Source organism: Abramis brama, assembly GCF_963993115.1.
Source record: "Abramis brama genome assembly, chromosome: 11".
NCBI lineage: Eukaryota > Metazoa > Chordata > Actinopteri > Cypriniformes > Leuciscidae > Abramis > Abramis brama.
In genome coordinates this window covers 15,529,926-15,547,041 of record NC_139973.1, presented here as the reverse complement: position 1 = coordinate 15,547,041, position 17,116 = coordinate 15,529,926, and the positions used below count along the sequence as shown (strand labels likewise).

The 17,116-nt window shown below is 37.6% G+C and overlaps 2 protein-coding genes across 19 annotated transcripts in view; one reads left to right on the top strand and one right to left on the bottom strand.

Annotated features, from left to right (window-relative positions):
• dock7 (dedicator of cytokinesis 7) overlaps positions 1–17,116 on the top strand; it is a 44,478-nt gene that overhangs the window by 4,507 nt on the left and 22,855 nt on the right. For all 18 annotated transcript variants that reach the window (XM_084129488.1, XM_084129489.1, XM_084129487.1 and 15 more), the window contains exons 4-22: positions 46–114; positions 2,238–2,367; positions 2,516–2,728; positions 2,845–2,930; positions 3,018–3,084; positions 3,449–3,598; positions 3,928–4,008; positions 4,109–4,271; positions 4,470–4,612; positions 4,761–4,854; positions 4,948–5,110; positions 13,335–13,452; positions 13,574–13,644; positions 13,861–13,999; positions 15,138–15,239; positions 15,617–15,703; positions 15,791–16,022; positions 16,589–16,753; positions 16,862–17,031. In XM_084129488.1, the coding sequence (XP_083985614.1) occupies positions 46–114; positions 2,238–2,367; positions 2,516–2,728; positions 2,845–2,930; positions 3,018–3,084; positions 3,449–3,598; positions 3,928–4,008; positions 4,109–4,271; positions 4,470–4,612; positions 4,761–4,854; positions 4,948–5,110; positions 13,335–13,452; positions 13,574–13,644; positions 13,861–13,999; positions 15,138–15,239; positions 15,617–15,703; positions 15,791–16,022; positions 16,589–16,753; positions 16,862–17,031 (2,443 nt within the window). The remainder of the gene's footprint in view (positions 1–45; positions 115–2,237; positions 2,368–2,515; positions 2,729–2,844; positions 2,931–3,017; positions 3,085–3,448; positions 3,599–3,927; positions 4,009–4,108; positions 4,272–4,469; positions 4,613–4,760; positions 4,855–4,947; positions 5,111–13,334; positions 13,453–13,573; positions 13,645–13,860; positions 14,000–15,137; positions 15,240–15,616; positions 15,704–15,790; positions 16,023–16,588; positions 16,754–16,861; positions 17,032–17,116) is intronic.
• On the bottom strand, positions 6,150–9,741 carry angptl3 (angiopoietin-like 3). Its single transcript, XM_084129503.1, has 7 exons — positions 9,122–9,741; positions 8,774–8,884; positions 8,415–8,532; positions 8,217–8,330; positions 7,940–8,035; positions 7,431–7,703; positions 6,150–7,346 (listed from the first exon to the last, which is right to left on the bottom strand). The coding sequence occupies exons 1-7, from the start codon at positions 9,632–9,634 to the stop codon at positions 7,171–7,173; spliced, it is 1,401 nt and encodes a 466-aa protein (XP_083985629.1). The 5' UTR covers positions 9,635–9,741; the 3' UTR covers positions 6,150–7,170.

Genomic DNA, 17,116 nt, shown 5'->3' with positions numbered 1-17,116 from the left:
TGATTTAACAAGTTTAACTTGTTCCTATTTTAAATGATTTTACAGTGAGAATGATTCGCACGTCAGAGACTGCATCCGCTCTTACACTGAGGACTGGGCCGTCGTTAACCGCAAGTACGATATTTATGTGCTAAATTTCACGTGCTTCACTAGATTTCATCTTTACATCTGTTTTCTCCCCCCCCCCAAGTTTTTAGTTCCTAGTTTCTGTTTTACATTGATGTTTTTGGAGGACAGTCTGCAGAATTCTGCTACATGGATTTAAATATTGAAAATGTGTTCAATGGAGCTGAGAGTGTAATGTTCTTGGTGCCGTGTTGTGATTGACGGATGTTTTAATCCTGCGGAAGTGTCTGCAACACTTTCTGTTGATTTCTGCAGGCATCATTTTTGTGTGGGCCTGTTCATAACTGACAAAAAGGAATGCAAGTGTATTTTGCCTGCAGTATTTTATGATACTGTAGACTGGGGCTGTAGAGTAATCTTTTAGGGCCTTAATAAGTTACTGTGAATCAGTTGCTTTGGTGATTCTTATTTGTTAATCCCAAACTCTTATCCTGACTGAGATCATATAATGTTCTTAAAGTTAGCGAGCCAGACTTATGCCTGGTTTCACACACAAGGCTTAAGTGATTCCCAGACTAAAATGCATGCTTGAGCTGTTTTAACTGAAAGCCATTCAGTCATTGTGCTAGAGAAAACAGCGTCATGTTGTTGAGAGGCAGAAGGGAATACTTTTTCATATGTGTATAAAAGTGAAGTAATTACTGTCATTCAGAAGATTGGAAGTTTATCTTGAGCCTACAAACTTTCACATAATTATGTGGACTGAATTTCTGAAATTGTATCCATTAGTAACAAAGCATCACTGAACTGAATTGTAACATTACTATGCAAACTACTCATTGCAAAAGATAATGTGTGATGCTTTACTGACAAAATATAAAATGTAAAAATGTGATGCTTCGCATAATCTTGTTTTCTTGTTCATTACAATTTGAGTAGTGACTCATTTTAATTAGAAATAAGATATATACAGACCCTTTCCAAAAAATTAGAATATCATGGAAAAGTTTATTTATTTCAATAATTCCATTCAAAACGTTAAACTTCCATAGATTATAGATTCAGGGCCCACAACTTAAACGATTTCAAGTATTTAGTTGTTTATTTGCACATAATTTGGGCTTCCAGCTCATAAAACCCACGAAAACAGGATTTCAAAAAATTAGAATATTACATGAAATCACACAGTAATTACACAGTGATACCATGGTCATTGAACCAGGTTTTGGTTCTTTTGGCAGTGTGGGCAGGTGCAAATCCTGCTGGAAAATGAAGTCAGCATGTCCATAAAGCTTGTCTGCTGAAGGAAGCATGAAGTGCTCTGAAAATGTCCTGGTAGACGGCTGCGTTGAGTGGACAGCACAGTGGACCAACAATGCAATGACATGGCTCCCCAAACCAACACAGACTGTGGAAACTTCACACTGGACTTCAAGCATCTTGGATTGTGTGCCTCTCCATTCTTCCTCCAGACTCTGGGACCTTGGTTTCCAAATGAGATGCAAAATTTGCTCTCATCAGAAAAGAGGACTTTGGTCCACTGTGCTTTATTAAATCCAGAGTCAACGCAGCCGTCTACCAGGACATTTTCAGAGCACTTCATGCTGCCTTCATTTTCCAGCAGGATTTGCACCTGCCCACACTGCCAAAAGAACCAAAACCTGGTTCAATGACCATGGTATCACTGTGTAATTACTGTGTGATTTCATGTAATATTCTAATTTTTTGAAATCCTGTTTTCGTGGGTTTTATGAGCTGGAAGCCCGAATTATGTACAAATAAACAACTAAATACTTGAAATCGTTTAAGTTGTGGGCCCTGAATCTATAATCTATGGAAGTTTAACGTTTTAAATGGAATTATGGAAATAAATAAACTTTTCCATGATATTCAAATTTTTTGGAAAGGGTCTGTATTCACATTTTGTTATGATTAAACAACTAATGCTCTTAATCCCTAAAAAAAGTAAAATAATTGTTATAGAATTGGAGTTTTTATTTTTTAATTTGTCATCGTTTTACACACACACACACACACACACACACACACACACACACACACACACACACACACACACACACACACACACACACATTCCATTTTGCATGCTGATTTGCATATTAGCTGATTAGCATACAGGTAATAATAATCAATTTATTTTGGATCCACAGGTATCACAAGTTGGGCACAGCGTTTAACCCCAACACTTTGGATAAGCAGAAGGAGAGGCAGAGAGGTTTACCCAAGCAGGTTTTTGAGTCTGATGAGTTGCCAGATCACAGCAGCTATCAGGATGATCAGGTAAACATGTCTTTGCTACTGTTGCGTGTTTTTTTTTTTTGTTGCGAAGCCCAGTAAAATAATACCCTTGGACAATTCCACTGTGTCCCTCTGCTGAGAGTTTCTCTCTAAATTCTCTGAATATAATCAGTGATTTTGCATGTTACAGGATGATCTGAAGCGAAGGTCCATGTCAATTGATGACACCCCACGGGGCAGCTGGGCTTGCAGTATTTTTGATCTGAAGAACTCTCAGCCTGATGCTCTGCTGGCTCACCTTCTGGATCGAGTACCCAACGAGGAAATCGACCGCCACAATGAGGACCAGCGCAAGTCAAACCGTCACCGAGAGCTCTTCGCACTGCATCCCGCTTTGGATGAGGTAGAGTATGACATTTTGTTTCATTAATTCTCACAAGTCCAAAGACACAAATTTCATGTTCATTCTTTTCAGGATTAATTACATTTCTTGCATTCTTTTTCCCTTCCTTCATGTAGGAAGAACCCATTGAGCGCCACTGTGTGCCTGATGTTCCCAAAGAACATTTCGGTCAAAGGCTTCTTGTCAAGTGCTTGTCCTTGAAGTAAGTGGGGAACAGCCTTTGCAGACTCAAATTTAACCTTACAACTACAATTACAATTGCTGATATGCTTCTCTTCTTACTTTTAAGGTTTGAGATAGAAATTGAGCCAATATTTGCAAGTTTGGCCTTATATGATATCAAAGAAAAGAAAAAGGTGAGCTGTTATGATTCCTTGTATAATGTACAGTTAAAATTTGTGTGGAAATCTAAAGCCCAAATAATGAATATTAAGTAGTTTACTGTTAAACAGAGGTGGGGGAGTAACAAAGTACATTTACTCTGTTACATTAACTTGAGTACTTTTTTGGAATTTTTTTATTTTTAAGATTAGATTTAAATGTGGGTACTTTCACTTTAACTGGAGTACATTTATAATGAAAATAGAAGTTGTTTGTACATGACATTGCTAACTGATTTCAACACTAGAGGGTAGTAGTCATCTGTTCAAAGATTACAGTTGTTCTAGAGACTCTAACAGATATTAATGTATCCTATCATTTTCCTGTCTTAATCCTCAGATATCAGAGAACTTTTACTTTGACTTGAACTCTGAGCAAACGAAGGCCATGCTCCGACCACACATCCCATCTGCTGCTATCTCCACTCTGGCCCGCTCTGCCGTCTTTTCAATCACCTACCCTTCCCAAGATGTCTTCCTTGTTATCAAGGTTGGTTTTATATATATATATATATATATATATATATATAATCTTATGCACCAGTTCATCATATTAGAATGATTTCTAAAGGATCTGATTTGATATTGAAGACTGGAGCCATGTAATAATATAATTCATTTATGTATGTGCTTTTTAACATTCTAGCATAAATTGATATTTTCAAGCCATTTGGACAGTTTAAGTATGAATGGATTTAATAAATGTATAGTTTTCTTTTTGTAGTGGCATGTTTGATGATTATTCCATTGATTTTAATATTGCGTTAATGTTTACTTGTCACTGAATGCAGTACATTATCAATGCTCATCTGCTTTCAGCTTGAGAAGGTGCTACAGCAGGGAGACATTGGAGAGTGTGCAGAGCCTTACATGGTCTTTAAAGAGTCGGATGCTGCTAAAGTAAGCATTTTATTATAGTTTGTACATTATACACCATCTCCTGGTGGAATTCAGTTTAACATGGTGACTGGTATTTCTTTTCTTTTCCTGGGTACCACAGAATAAGGAAAAGATTGAGAAGTTGCGCAGTCAGTCCGAACAGTTCTGTCAGCGACTAGGGCGTTATCGGATGCCCTTTGCCTGGACGGCCATACACCTCATGAATATAGTGAACAGTGCAGGCAGTCTGGAGAGAGACACAGAGCTGGAGATGGGGCTTACAGGTGAGTCTACAAACGACACCGATGGTTGTGCATATTAATCCTGTACTTGGACTTGCACAGTTTGAGGTTAGTGTTCCGAACAACATTTGAATGGGTGACGAAACACATTGAAGTAGGACTAGCCTCATCTCATTTTGTCTTTCACTTTTGCTCTTTATTGGATCTCTTTCTAACTCTTGACTCTGCACCATCACACAGAGAGGAAAGGCTCGTGGTCCGAACGGAGGAACTCTAGTATTGTGGGGCGTCGTTCGTTGGAGAGAACCACCAGCGGAGATGAATCATGCAGTCTGACTAGCTTCAGGCCTGCCACCCTGACCGTCACCAACTTCTTCAAACAGGTTACGCTGTTATTCTAAAAGAAAAAAAAATTCATTGGAAGTTGACTGTCCAGTTACCCGTCATTGCATAGGTCAGACTGCAAAAGCTAATGAATGAAAGCTTTTCACATTTTATATGTTATTTATATAATATTATATATCATATTAGGAAGGAGATCGACTAAGTGATGAAGATCTCTACAAGTTCCTAGCTGACATGCGCCGTCCATCATCTGTGCTGCGTAGATTGAGGCCCATCACAGGTAGAGCTCTCTTGGCATGTTTTTGCAATGTTTTTTGACCCCATGAACCATTTATGCATTGAGTTATGTAACTCATTTACTTTATGCCCTTAGCCCAGCTGAAGATCGACATCTCTCCAGCCCCTGAGAACCCTCACTATTGCCTGACGCCTGAGCTGCTCCAATTGAAGCCTTACCCTGACAGTCGAGTGCGGCCAACAAAAGATATCCTGGAGTTCCCTGCCAGGGACGTTTATGTGCCCAACACCACTTACAGGTATAACCAACTTTTAAATGTCTAGATCAGTGATTCTCAACATTTTTGACTCCAACACCACAATAATATTCAAAGGCCACCAATTTTGTTTTTAATCTGTGGGCACTCCTAGTTGTAAATTAAAAAAGTAACACAAATAATTCAAGTACATTTCAGGATTCCAGAATTTTTAGGAACTGAATGTTCTTCAGGGATTCTACACTTTTAAAGTGAATTTACATCGATTAAAAACAAATATTTGGCTTAAAAGCATGGCATAACTAGTAAAATATATATTATTTATAGCTGCCTTAGCTGTTTATTAATTTACATGACTTTTCCAGGTCTAGAAATCACCATCTTAAAATTAGGCAACCTCATATATCCATGTTTTCCAAGACTGGAAATCCTGTTTCTTCAAAGGGACCGAAAAGTTGTTGAGGGGGTGAATTAAAATAAGAAATGTCTTGTTTTTAGTTGTTTTAGCTTATTTTGTCTTATTTGAAACATTTTGTTGGCTTGAGGATTTTTCCCTGGATGTTTGCTGAGGCCCTGCCCCCTAGATGAGGACCGCTGGTCTGGATTAAATTTAGAATTGGCCTTACTTTTTCTTATTGTTAAATAGCCAACTGCGCTCTGTGTAAGCAGTCGGCCTTACTGTATGGGCTAACCCCGCTATTTAAGCTTACTAGTTTAGTCAAGGTTGGTCAGACAAAGATGCTTATCTTCTGCATATGTTGACATAACCTGTCATTCAGAGGACATGTTTGTCCACTCTCAGCCTGTGCCAACTTTGTTATCTTTTTTTGGACGATCCGTGTAGTCAGCCTTGATTTGAGTTGTGCTGAATAGGCAGATTGGGACAAGAGTTTACTGCAGACAAATTTCATGCTCTAGATTTATCACACGTGTCACGTCTGTCATATATGCAGGTCGTATAACATGTTATTAATGAAGGGTTGATTTCCCACTTAGGTTAAGCTTGATCCTCCTGCTGGATTGTTTAGTATCAGTTAAATAATTGTTTTTCTCCCCCACAAACTAACAGTAGCTTTAAACTGTGTGGAAACTGGTTTATTTCAGTTATGTGAGCCCCAATGAAATTGTTCATATATTGTATTCTCTGCTGAGAAGATATTGCTGAGATTTGTTTTCATTATGCAGTGATTTAGTTATTACCAGTAAAAAAAAAAAAAAAGCTTGCCGTGAGTCAAAGTATAGTTTGAACGAGTCTCACTCGAGTGCTGTAAGTGGCTAATTTAAAGAAATATTTATTTTTTTATTATCTTATTGTCTAAATGTGTTGATATAAATATGATGCACCCAACCATCACTGAGAAACATTCTGTAAACTAAATATACACAATACAGCTGAGTATGTACAAAGCATAACCAGGAGTCAATATGACTCAGTAACAGAAAATGACATGCAGACCATAATGATACATTTCTTGGTAACACTTTGTAATAATTTTCAACATAAAAAATACAAGAGCATATATATTGCATTTTTTGTGTATAATATAATATAAATGTGTTCTTAATGGTTATGGTTATGATTTAATGAAAGTTATTATAAAGTGTTACCCATTGCTTTTCTACTGTTGCACATTTGTGTAAATTGCTTAAATACATTATTTAAGTAAACATGCAATATGTGAAATGATGTTGAGTAGTTCTATAGTTGAATGCAGTGCAGTTCTATAATATTATCCATACAAACGTATTGTTGATTCTTGTTGACTCTTGATAATAACATGCACCAGATCCTGTTTCAGAGGTGTGATCTTGCCATTTTGACTTTTTCAGTTTTAGGATTTTTTTTTAACAAACTCTTCTTGGTCAGTAAGCTACAAGTGTGTTATCTGGTGACCTATGAAGATTTTAAACTAACATGTTGCAATAACCCTTTGACTTGGTTTTTACCCTCTACCGGAGTCAATGACCTGTTGCAGTTGCATCATTCAGTTTCGGCTGTCTGTAGAGAAAGGGAAATGCTTTGTTGGCCAGCGTCTACTGCCAGTGTGACACCTCTAATTGATTCTGAATTACCCAATAGAGAGTGGGTATAGGGTCAGGGATTATTGAAACTGGGTTGATGGTCTGATGGTGATCTTTGTGGATTTGAGAGTGAAGGAGCTTCCTTTGGCTGGCCTCCAGTAGATTCCTTTCCTGCGCTGGTGGCGAGTCCTCAACCTCACCCAGGCGTATCTCCCGTTTAAGTTGGTGTCCCCACATGCATCAAACCACCAACCACCTGAAACCAGCGGACAATTATTATTCAAGGGATATTCAATTATGTATTGTATGATATTAAATATTTAATTTGTCCGTTTGATACCTGTGTAGTTGCGGGCACAGTTGGACTCGTCATGATTATCGTTGTCTCTGTCTTTGGTTGAGAACTTCATGCCCGTGTGGTTGCTCATGGCATCAGGCAGATCTCCGGACAAAGGTGCCACGTGAAGGGCGTAATCAGATGCAGGGCCTTCTAGGGTGAACATGTACTCTATGAATCTCTTTTCCTCCTTCCAGTCTTCCAGTTCAATGTGTAAAATGTATTCTCCTTGTTGAGCAATGGAATGGATCTTCGCCAAGCCAAGCCAAAACTCTTCTGTAACACAAGGACATTTGTGCTTAGTTAAAAGCTGAAGTTTCCATTTCTAGTGGTCATGCCTTGAATCATTTATAATGATCATGCCAGGAAGAGACATGTGATTAGAATCAATTTGACTCTTCAGCTAAAGCTGAATCATACTACAGAAGCTTAAGCTGTTCATATTTTATCAAGCATCTATAGTAGGAGTAGTAGAGAAGGAAACGTGACATGACACAAAAGGGCATACTTACTTTCCAATTTGCCAAAGCCATGTTCATATTTTTCCCACGACTGGTCAAAATCAACAGAACCATCCTCCCTCCTCTGAATGACCGTTGCTGCTCCATCTTAAAATAAAGAGTTAAAGAAAACTGTAAAAAGAGAATCCTAGTTCGATAAGAATGGTGATAAGTTAGGGTTGTAACCACCTAGGTAGGGTTTCTTGTGCCCTTTGTGATGTACCTGTCACAGTTTTTGTAACAGATATCAGTAGGAAGTCTGATTAGAAGTGCATTATTGGTCTCTTACCAGAACTTATCTCGCAGTAAACATGGAAAGGTTCAGATTGATTGGGTTTGATCGGGTAAATTCCACTGGTCCTCTGGCCTCTTTTGAACACATCACTGCAGTCTATTGGAAAGTCTGTGCAACAAAACACACAGTTGATGGTTTTGGTTTTAATAAAGCAACAATTTAAATCGCTAATTGATTTCATGCTTTTCTTACCATTTATTTCTGTAGTTCCATTGGTGGAGTTGATTGTTAGGTACCGAAAAGGGTCTGGCGTTTCTGGGTTTAAATCCAAAGGTTTTTCAGCTGTGTCTTGAAAAGTGTCATAGTTCACCTGAAAATAAATTAATATATTTAATCTCAGTAAATGCAAATAAAGCCAGGAGAGTTAAAGTGATGAAAATTTTAAATTCAGTAAATATTGTTTATTTTATATTCTGTAGGATTTCTAATCACTTTACTTTATATATATATTATTTGTGAGTGCACTATGTGTGGGGACCCTTTTTATTAAAAATACATTGAATGATACATTTAAAATGCATAATCTGAATTTTGTAATGAAAATAACATACCTTATCCTCAAGACTCTTAATTTTGTTCTTCTGGTAATTTAGCTGTTCGTGTTGCTCTTTAACAGATTTAAGCAGGTCTGTAATGGTCCTTTCTTGTGTTTCAATCACATCCTGCAACAGATAAAAGTTGTTAATGGAGTAAATGCATAACTGGATTCAGCTGACCTGTACAGCTATATGATCAGTACATTTTATCTGAACTTTTATTGATGTAAAATTTTTTTGTAGCTCTTGCCATCAAGTATGATTCACATGCATTTTGGTAAATTTTGAAAATTAAAAAATTGGTATTGCGAAGCCCTATAGTTATACGAATTTGGACCTTTTTAATTTGAAATTCTGACTCACCTTCAAAGCAGTGATCTCTTGAAGTTGCTCCAGAGGCATCATGCTCTGAGACAAGCCCTTCAGCTTCTCCTCCAGTCCTCCAACCTTGCTGTGCAACTGGTTTCGCTCTTGGAGGATATTGTTAATTTTTGAGTTGATCTCCAGTGACAAGTTTCTGATCTCCTCATTATTGGCCTTCAGAAATATGGTCGTCTCCTTCAACTTCTCTTCTTCCTCTTTGATCTCACTGGTGACCACTGAGAGCTGGTAGAAGGAGCGATCAAAGATGTTGAGCTTCTGGAAGATGTCGTTGATCTGAGACTTGGTTTTGTGCACAAACTCTCGGAGACTCTGGCCGAGCTGGAGCAAACCGTTAGCCAGGAGTCTTACGTCATCTAACATGGCAAAGCGGGATCTAGCCTCAGTTGGCGGCGCGGTTATTAGGATAGGTGCCTCGGTGGGTGCTTTTTTCAGGTTAGAGGCTGCGCTTGTTGTGGACAAGCTTAGCCAGAAAAGAAGGAAAATCAACATCATTTTAGGCGGTTTGTTCAGTGCGTCAGTCCGTTGCCAATTCCTGTCTGTGTGCTAGTCTCTTTTAACCTCCCTTTCTCGCTACTCTTCTCATCTCCTACTCTGAGAACAAAAACAGCAGAGATTCCTCAAATATATACCGCTACTCTGAGAGGGGAGGGAGCATTTGGTAATTATTAATCTGGCTTTGCTTGAGCCGCCTCCTCCAAATCTGTGGAAAGTTTACTCTGTGCAGACAATTTACAGTATCACACACACACACACACATTTCCCCCACTCACCACACATCCATAACCTGGTCCCTGGTTGCATCTGATAAGCAAAGATGAACGGTGCTGATGAATCATGCTGCCAATCGATCACATCATAACCGTGGCCACTTGGTGCTCTGTGCATGCACCACTTGATGGGAATTAATTATAAAAGTATGCGATTTATGGTTCTGGCTTTGATTTAATGGCCTCCTGAATCAGCGGAGCATCACTCTCAGGTGCCACTGAGAGGCTCTGCATGTACAAGCAGGATCGTCGCTGGATCTCAGAATGGTTCGGCTCAGGCGGTAATAGAAATGAGTGATGACTGAAGTTGGGGGAGTTTGTGCCATTTGCACTGATATTAACAGGCTTTTTATTTACTGCTGCTTCATATTAATCTCCCTTCAGGGTTCAGCAGTGCTTTTTTTTCTGTTAGCCTGGTCAGGCCAGTAGTTTCAATTTTAATCGAGCAAATATTTTATAATTTAGCTCACCACAAAAAATATATTTTTTTATATATTTGAATAATTTTCAAAATTAATAATTTTAAAATTCTATGTTTTAAAAACCTTTACTACTAGGTTTTTAATTTTCAATACATTATACAGCATTAAATGCACGTATTCATAGCTGTATTCACTCTTGCAATACATATAATTTAATACACGCACACAAAATCTCATCTCATGTCAACCACTTAGATACCATTGGTAAAATGTTGCATAATGTTACATATGGTGAAAAATTGAATTGTAAGAATTTTCAGCAACAATTTTCAGTAAAGATGTTTTAGCCTTGGTTTACTTTGTTCACATGTGCTGTTTTTAAATATTTAATCTTAGCAGCTTGTGATGGGGATGAGTTAAGGTGATGATACACAGGGCAACTTTTTGAGCAATGTTGCCGTCAACGTGCAACCAGATGAGACACAGGGCCCACAACCTATCTAAATGATCCAGATAGAAATGTATTGCTCATTTTCAATGTGAAAGTGCCCAAGCAACAATCGCTTGGCAAGATTGCCCTGCAACATTGCTCAAAAAGTTGTCCTGTGTATCGTCACCTTTAGTCTTGACCAAATGTTTGCAAACACCCTAAATTTGGACCCTACTGATAAACTATTCAACCTGTTACTATATTTGATCTACTGAATCGTTGTTGTTTTTCCAGATGTTTTAATTGTGGAATAATCTCCTCTATTCAACACATTTGAATTTTACAAAAAAAAAAAATCAACTATAGGAATATTCCTGTATACAAGATAAAGAACATATTCTGATTAAACATGAACATTATTTTCCATTAAGTTGAGTTGTTGTCATTGAGTAGTGATAATTGGATTTACATGACGCTTGCTTCTGCTTCAGCATATGACCAAATTCAAATATCGGCATATTCTTGCGCATGTAAATGCAGACATTGAAAATATTTTGATATACTAATATGTTATGTCTGAAATGTCAAGTATTTTTGATGTAGTTTAAATAACATGTATAGAAAAATATATGGTTGTTTGAAACTGTTCTGTAAATGTTAGGGTGAAACAAACTTGATTGCATTTTTTGTCCCTGCCATATAACTTGTTTTATGTTTGCTGTGTTGCAGTGATGTATAATCATTGCCCTGCTGCAAGTACGTGCTAACTGGTTCTGTTCAGATAGGTGCGCAAAGTTTGGCCTCAATCCATATTTGTGGACACAGCAAACACGACCTGACTCCCATTGTGTACCCAGAGGCCATTCAGCTTGTGTGTCAGCGTTGTGGATAGAAATTTCATCTCCAATGTCCTTTCTTACACCCTGTGCCAAATAATTATTTTTTTTTTTTTGCAGTTTTAGCTAAATCTATATTTGCGGATTTTGCAGATCTAGATAGGTCTAGTTTGCTGTTTGCAGATCTAGACAGATCTGAACTGAAGAACATTTTTTGGCTGGAATTGCTCCAGATTTTTTGTTTATTGAACCTCTTGGGGTTTTTTTGTATTTGAATGCAACTTATATGGGAATATTTTGAATAGCACAATGTACAAGCACTTATTCACTCCTCCCTTGCTCATTTTCTCCTTTTGAATTTGAACTAAAGATCACAGTATGAAATAAGTGATACATACACACCACATTAGAGAGGAGGTGATATTGAGAATGCATGAGAGTTATGTGCTCCTGGGAAAGTCTGTGACCTTTGCGGACTGTGGGGTTTCCCAGGAGAGTATGTTCCACGTCACTGCAGTATTTCTGTCTGTTCCTGCAGCTACTGTAACCACAGAACGGAAACGGCTGTGCAAGAATGGAAAAGATAACGTTAATGCCCCAAATTTTATCCCAGGCTTTTTGCTTTAAAGGAACACTCCACCATTTTTTGAAATAGGGCTTATTCACCTTCTTTCCTACATTTAGATAGGTGGGCAAATGCATTTTTGTCTCAGTGCATGCATTGTTTTAGTTTGACAGGGTCGGTGCTAGCTTAGCTTAGCATAATGAATGGAATCCTTTGTTGCCAGCTAGCATGTCCTGAGTAAAAGTGATATAAAAAAAAAAAAAAACCCCACCTAATTACTTCTTGTGGCCTGCGTATTCACAACAAGTACAAATAGCGATGCAGATTAACACTAGGCGATTTCCTAGGCAGATATTGACTTATATATTAAGGACTAAATTAGGGGGAAGCACAGGCGAAGCACTGCTACTTGGGCGTGATATCTCTGCGCCCAAGTAGCAGTGCTTCGCCTGTGCTTCCCCCTAATATAGTCCCAAGTCAATATCTGCATAAGAAATCGCCTAGTGTTAATCTGCATCGCTATTTGTACTTGTTGTGAATACGCAGGCCACAAGAAGTAATTAGGTGGGTTTTTTTTTTTTTATATCACTTTTACTCAGGACATGCTAGCTGGCAACAAAGGATTCCATTCATTATGCTAAGCTAAGCTAGCACCGACCCTGTCAAACTAAAACAATGCATGCACTGAGACAAAAATGCATTTGCCCACCTATCTAAATGTAGGAAAGAAGGTGAATAAGCCCTATTTAAAAAAACGGTGGAGTGTTCCTTTAAGATGGTTTCACATGTGAACAGAAACTGTTTTTGAATTTCTGTTTTGTGCAACTTGTATACTATCAAATTACTTTTAACTTTCAAAGTTTCCATTTCCTGTTAGTTTTACCATGGGTTGTTGATTTCATCATCGTCTTTTTATTTCATGGACAGTGGACACATTTCTGTCTCATTTTCAAATAGTCTTATTTCAGTTAAGGAATCGGCTGAGAAACCAGAAGAACATTTCCAGAATTATTTACCTTTGAATATAAGATTTACAAAACCTGCTTGAAAAACTTCTAAATATGTAACAAAATATATATATTAAAATGTCTATTTAATTGAATGGGAGCAGTAGGGATCGAAACATTTGATGTATAAACAACTTTCCTTCCTCTGTCTGCCTGCATTTGTAGGAACCTCCTGTACGTGAACCCACAGAGCCTGAACTTCGCAAATCGTCAAGGTTCTGCCCGTAACATTACAGTAAAAGTACAGTTCATGAATGGGGAAGATCCTAGCAACGCTATGCCTGTAAGTTCTGACAGATTCATTTACAAAGTCTCATATAGCCAAACATGTCATGGGAAAGCACTCTCTTGACTTGGAGAAGTGGAATCATATACTTACAGTTCTTTCTTCCATGGTCTCTTAGGTAATCTATGGGAAATCCAGCTGTGCAGAGTATTCAAAGGAGGCTTACACTTCTGTAGTCTATCATAATCGGTGAGTTCGTGGCTGCAACATGTATTAAAAACTCATGCAGAAGTCTTCAACATGAGATCAAACATCAGCTCAGGGAGTGACAGTCACAGTGTTAGTTGTACGTGATTTTGGAACAACAGTTGGTCAAGTTTTTGTTTGATTTAGATTTTGCGTAAGAAATGTATTGTTTTTACAATATTTCTATTTTTTTTAATTTCTCAAATGTTCTTTCCTCAGATCACCTGATTTCCACGATGAAGTTAAAATCAAGCTTCCAGCCTCGCTGACCGACCATCATCACATCCTTTTCACTTTCTACCACATCAGCTGTCAACAGAAACAGAACACTCCACTGGAGACGCCTGTTGGATACACGGTACATGCAGTGCTACACACACACACACACACACACACACACACACACACACACACACACACACACACACACTATTATTCAAGAGTTTAGGATCAGTAAGATTTATTTTTTTAAAGAATTAATACTTTTATTCAGCAAAGGTTCATTATTGATCAAAGAGTGACAGAACACTTTTACATTGTTACAAATAAAAAGTAAAATAAATGCTGTTTGACTTTTGAACTTGATTTCTTCTAATAAAAAAATAAAAAAATAAATTGTATCCTGGTTTTCATACCCTCTTTTGGCATTAGAAAAATATTACTGTCAGGATTTACTAAAGACACGCTGTAAAAAATTTTTTTATGAATGTAAAAATTTAAGATGTAAACATCTCAATCGATCCGAATGAGCTCAATCTGAATTAAACTTCGATCAGATTGAAAGAAGTGTAGGCCTGAAATAACCAGATCAACGGGAAATAAAAAAATTAAGCATGTAAACAATTATACCCTTCTATTTTCTCAATCAGATAAAAAAATATGTTGTGCAAATGCACATATATTTACATACGTTTTGCATCATACAAACATGTGTAAGATGTCTTACGAACTGGTCAGTGGATGAGACTGAATATTTACTAAATAGTTGCTAAAAAACCTCTTCTGACATAAATGTCAGCTTTCTTTTTAGATATGTCATCAAGAAAAAATACAACAATTATTCTTAACATTATTGAATACAAATCATATTGGATTCATTCTGATTGACAAATTGACGATTAATGACAATTGATAATTGATTAATTTTCGATTTGACAAAAATGAGTGCATGTGAACCTTCCTACTGAGGACTAGAGTAATGGCTGCTAAAACATTTATGTATTTTTGATCAAATAAATGCAGCTTTAGTGAGACTTGAACAGCACTGTTCACAAACACAAAATTAGCACTCGCACAGTGCTAATAGAGAACATATCTATCAGAGTACACAGATTTTGGCAACAAGCCAAATTCGATATCATAGATTTGCTTTGTTGTGAACTATTGAGATGCATTGAGAATTTTAGAATTGGTGTATGACTCCTTGAATCAAATCTAATCATGATGTGCCTGAAGGTTCCCACCTATAATAAATGTTGTGTCTCTGTCTCCCTCAGTGGATTCCCATGCTGCAGAACGGACGCTTGAGAACAGGTCACTTCTGTCTGCCCGTATCGCTGGAGAAACCGCCTCAGTCTTACTCTGTTCTCTCTCCTGATGTAAGGCATTTTCTGTCATACAACACACATAGATAAAGCTTGGAAGTTCTTTAATGAGATTTTGGTTATGTCAAGTACCTTTCATTTAATGCATTAGGTGTTAATAGTTTCCTCATTGGTCAACAACATTTTTTAACAATGTTAAAACAAACTGGAACATGCTTTTACAATTTTTTTTACAGACCAAGTGCTTATTTTTTCTGTATCGAGATGATACCATTATTGTTAGCAATGCTGTTATGTTTCAAAAACAGTGAAGTGCAGGATGATACTGTACAGATGATTGTTTTTGACAGCATTTTAGAGTAGCAATGTATAATAATAACCATTTATTGAAAGAAATTATACTGGAAGTTCATTCATGCATTTGTGTGTAGGTTCCTCTTCCTGGAATGAAATGGGTGGATAACCACAGAGGGGTGTTTAATGTAGAGGTTGTGGCTGCATCCACCATCCACACGCAGGTAACTAGTAGTTAAACTGTCAAAATACTGATTCATTTAAAGCCTACAAACACATGCATTCTCTGATGTGTTTCTTTCTTTCCCCAGGACCAGTATTTAGATAAGTTCTTTGCTCTGGTGCATGCGCTGGATGAGCACATGTTCCCCGTGAGGATAGGAGACATGCGCATTATGGAGAATAATCTGGAGGCTGAGCTGAAGTCTAGTATCGCAGCTTTGAATTCATCTCAGCTGGAGCCTGTGGTGCGCTTCCTTCACCTACTGCTGGACAAACTGGTTCTGCTGATGGTGCGGCCTCCTGTTATAGCTGGGCAGATAGGTACTTGCAGTCCTCCAACCTACACACTCTCAGAAAACACACAGAAAATATTCACAACTTTAAAGAAATACTGGGCTAATAGGATATTGGGCTCCATAGGTTCCAATACAGGTTTAGAACATTGAATGATCACACAATTTTCATTTTAGCGTGATCCTTGCAAGTCATCTAAAATTATATTGGTAGTTCGGCCACAAATTAAAATTGTTATCATTTACTCCAAACGTGGTTGCTATTTCCAATTTAAAAACAAATCATTCTTTTAAATCAGTTATTTTCAACCAGCTCACATATTAGACTGAAGGGATTCGTTTGTGAATCAAATCAGAAGTTGGTCGTATAACTTGTTTATTTTTTAAAATTGGATTCCCTTTTTATAATCGCTAGGATCAAGTCATTTACACATAAAGCTGGATGGGAGACTCTAGACTTTCTATTAAACACAAAAAAGTATATAACTTTGTTATTCATATATTTTATTAATTTATTTCAGAACTGCATAAAATAGTTGCTAGTCTCCTGACGGTTTCCTAATTATCTTGTGTTTTATTTTCTATTTACTGTAGTGAATCTTGGTCAGGCCTCTTTTGAAGTGATGGCATCTATAGTGAACCGTCTACATAAGTACTTGGACACCAGTCAAGATATGCATGGGCGAAACAGCCTTCTCTCCTCATATATCCACTATGTCTTCCGCCTACCCAACATGGATCCCAACTCCCCCTCTCCAGGTCAGGTTTCAGCTTGATCTTTAAATCTGTGGCTTTTGGTGTTTAAGATTGGTTAAATTAGTTATTGCAATGTGTTTCTTTTTTAATGTATTCTGTTCTGCATATTAGGCCCAGGAGGATTGGGTGGTTCAGTGCATTATGCCACAATGGCTCGTTCTGCTGTTAGACCTGCAAGCCTCAACCTTAACCGCTCTCGTAGCCTTAGCAACAGCAACCCAGACATCTCTGGCACTCCCACTTCGCCAGATGATGAAGTACGCTCCATAATTGGCAGCAAGGTAAGTAGACACATTTCAGCTGCTCTGTTGGCTACTATACTTTTCTATTAATATTATAGACACGTCGTCATAGTTCATATACATA

Bases quoted from the DNA above. Each gene is read 5' to 3' on its own strand.
- angptl3 (XM_084129503.1), bottom strand. From the start codon at position 9,634: ATGATGTTGATTTTCCTTCTTTTCTGGCTAAGCTTGTCCACAACAAGC. The intron at 8,885-9,121 runs GTGAGTCAGAAT...TATCTGTTGCAG, and splicing joins AAGAGATCACTGCTTTGAAG to GATGTGATTGAAACACAAGA. The intron at 8,036-8,216 runs GTAAGAGACCAA...CTTTATTTTAAG, and splicing joins TTACTGCGAGATAAGTTCTG to ATGGAGCAGCAACGGTCATT.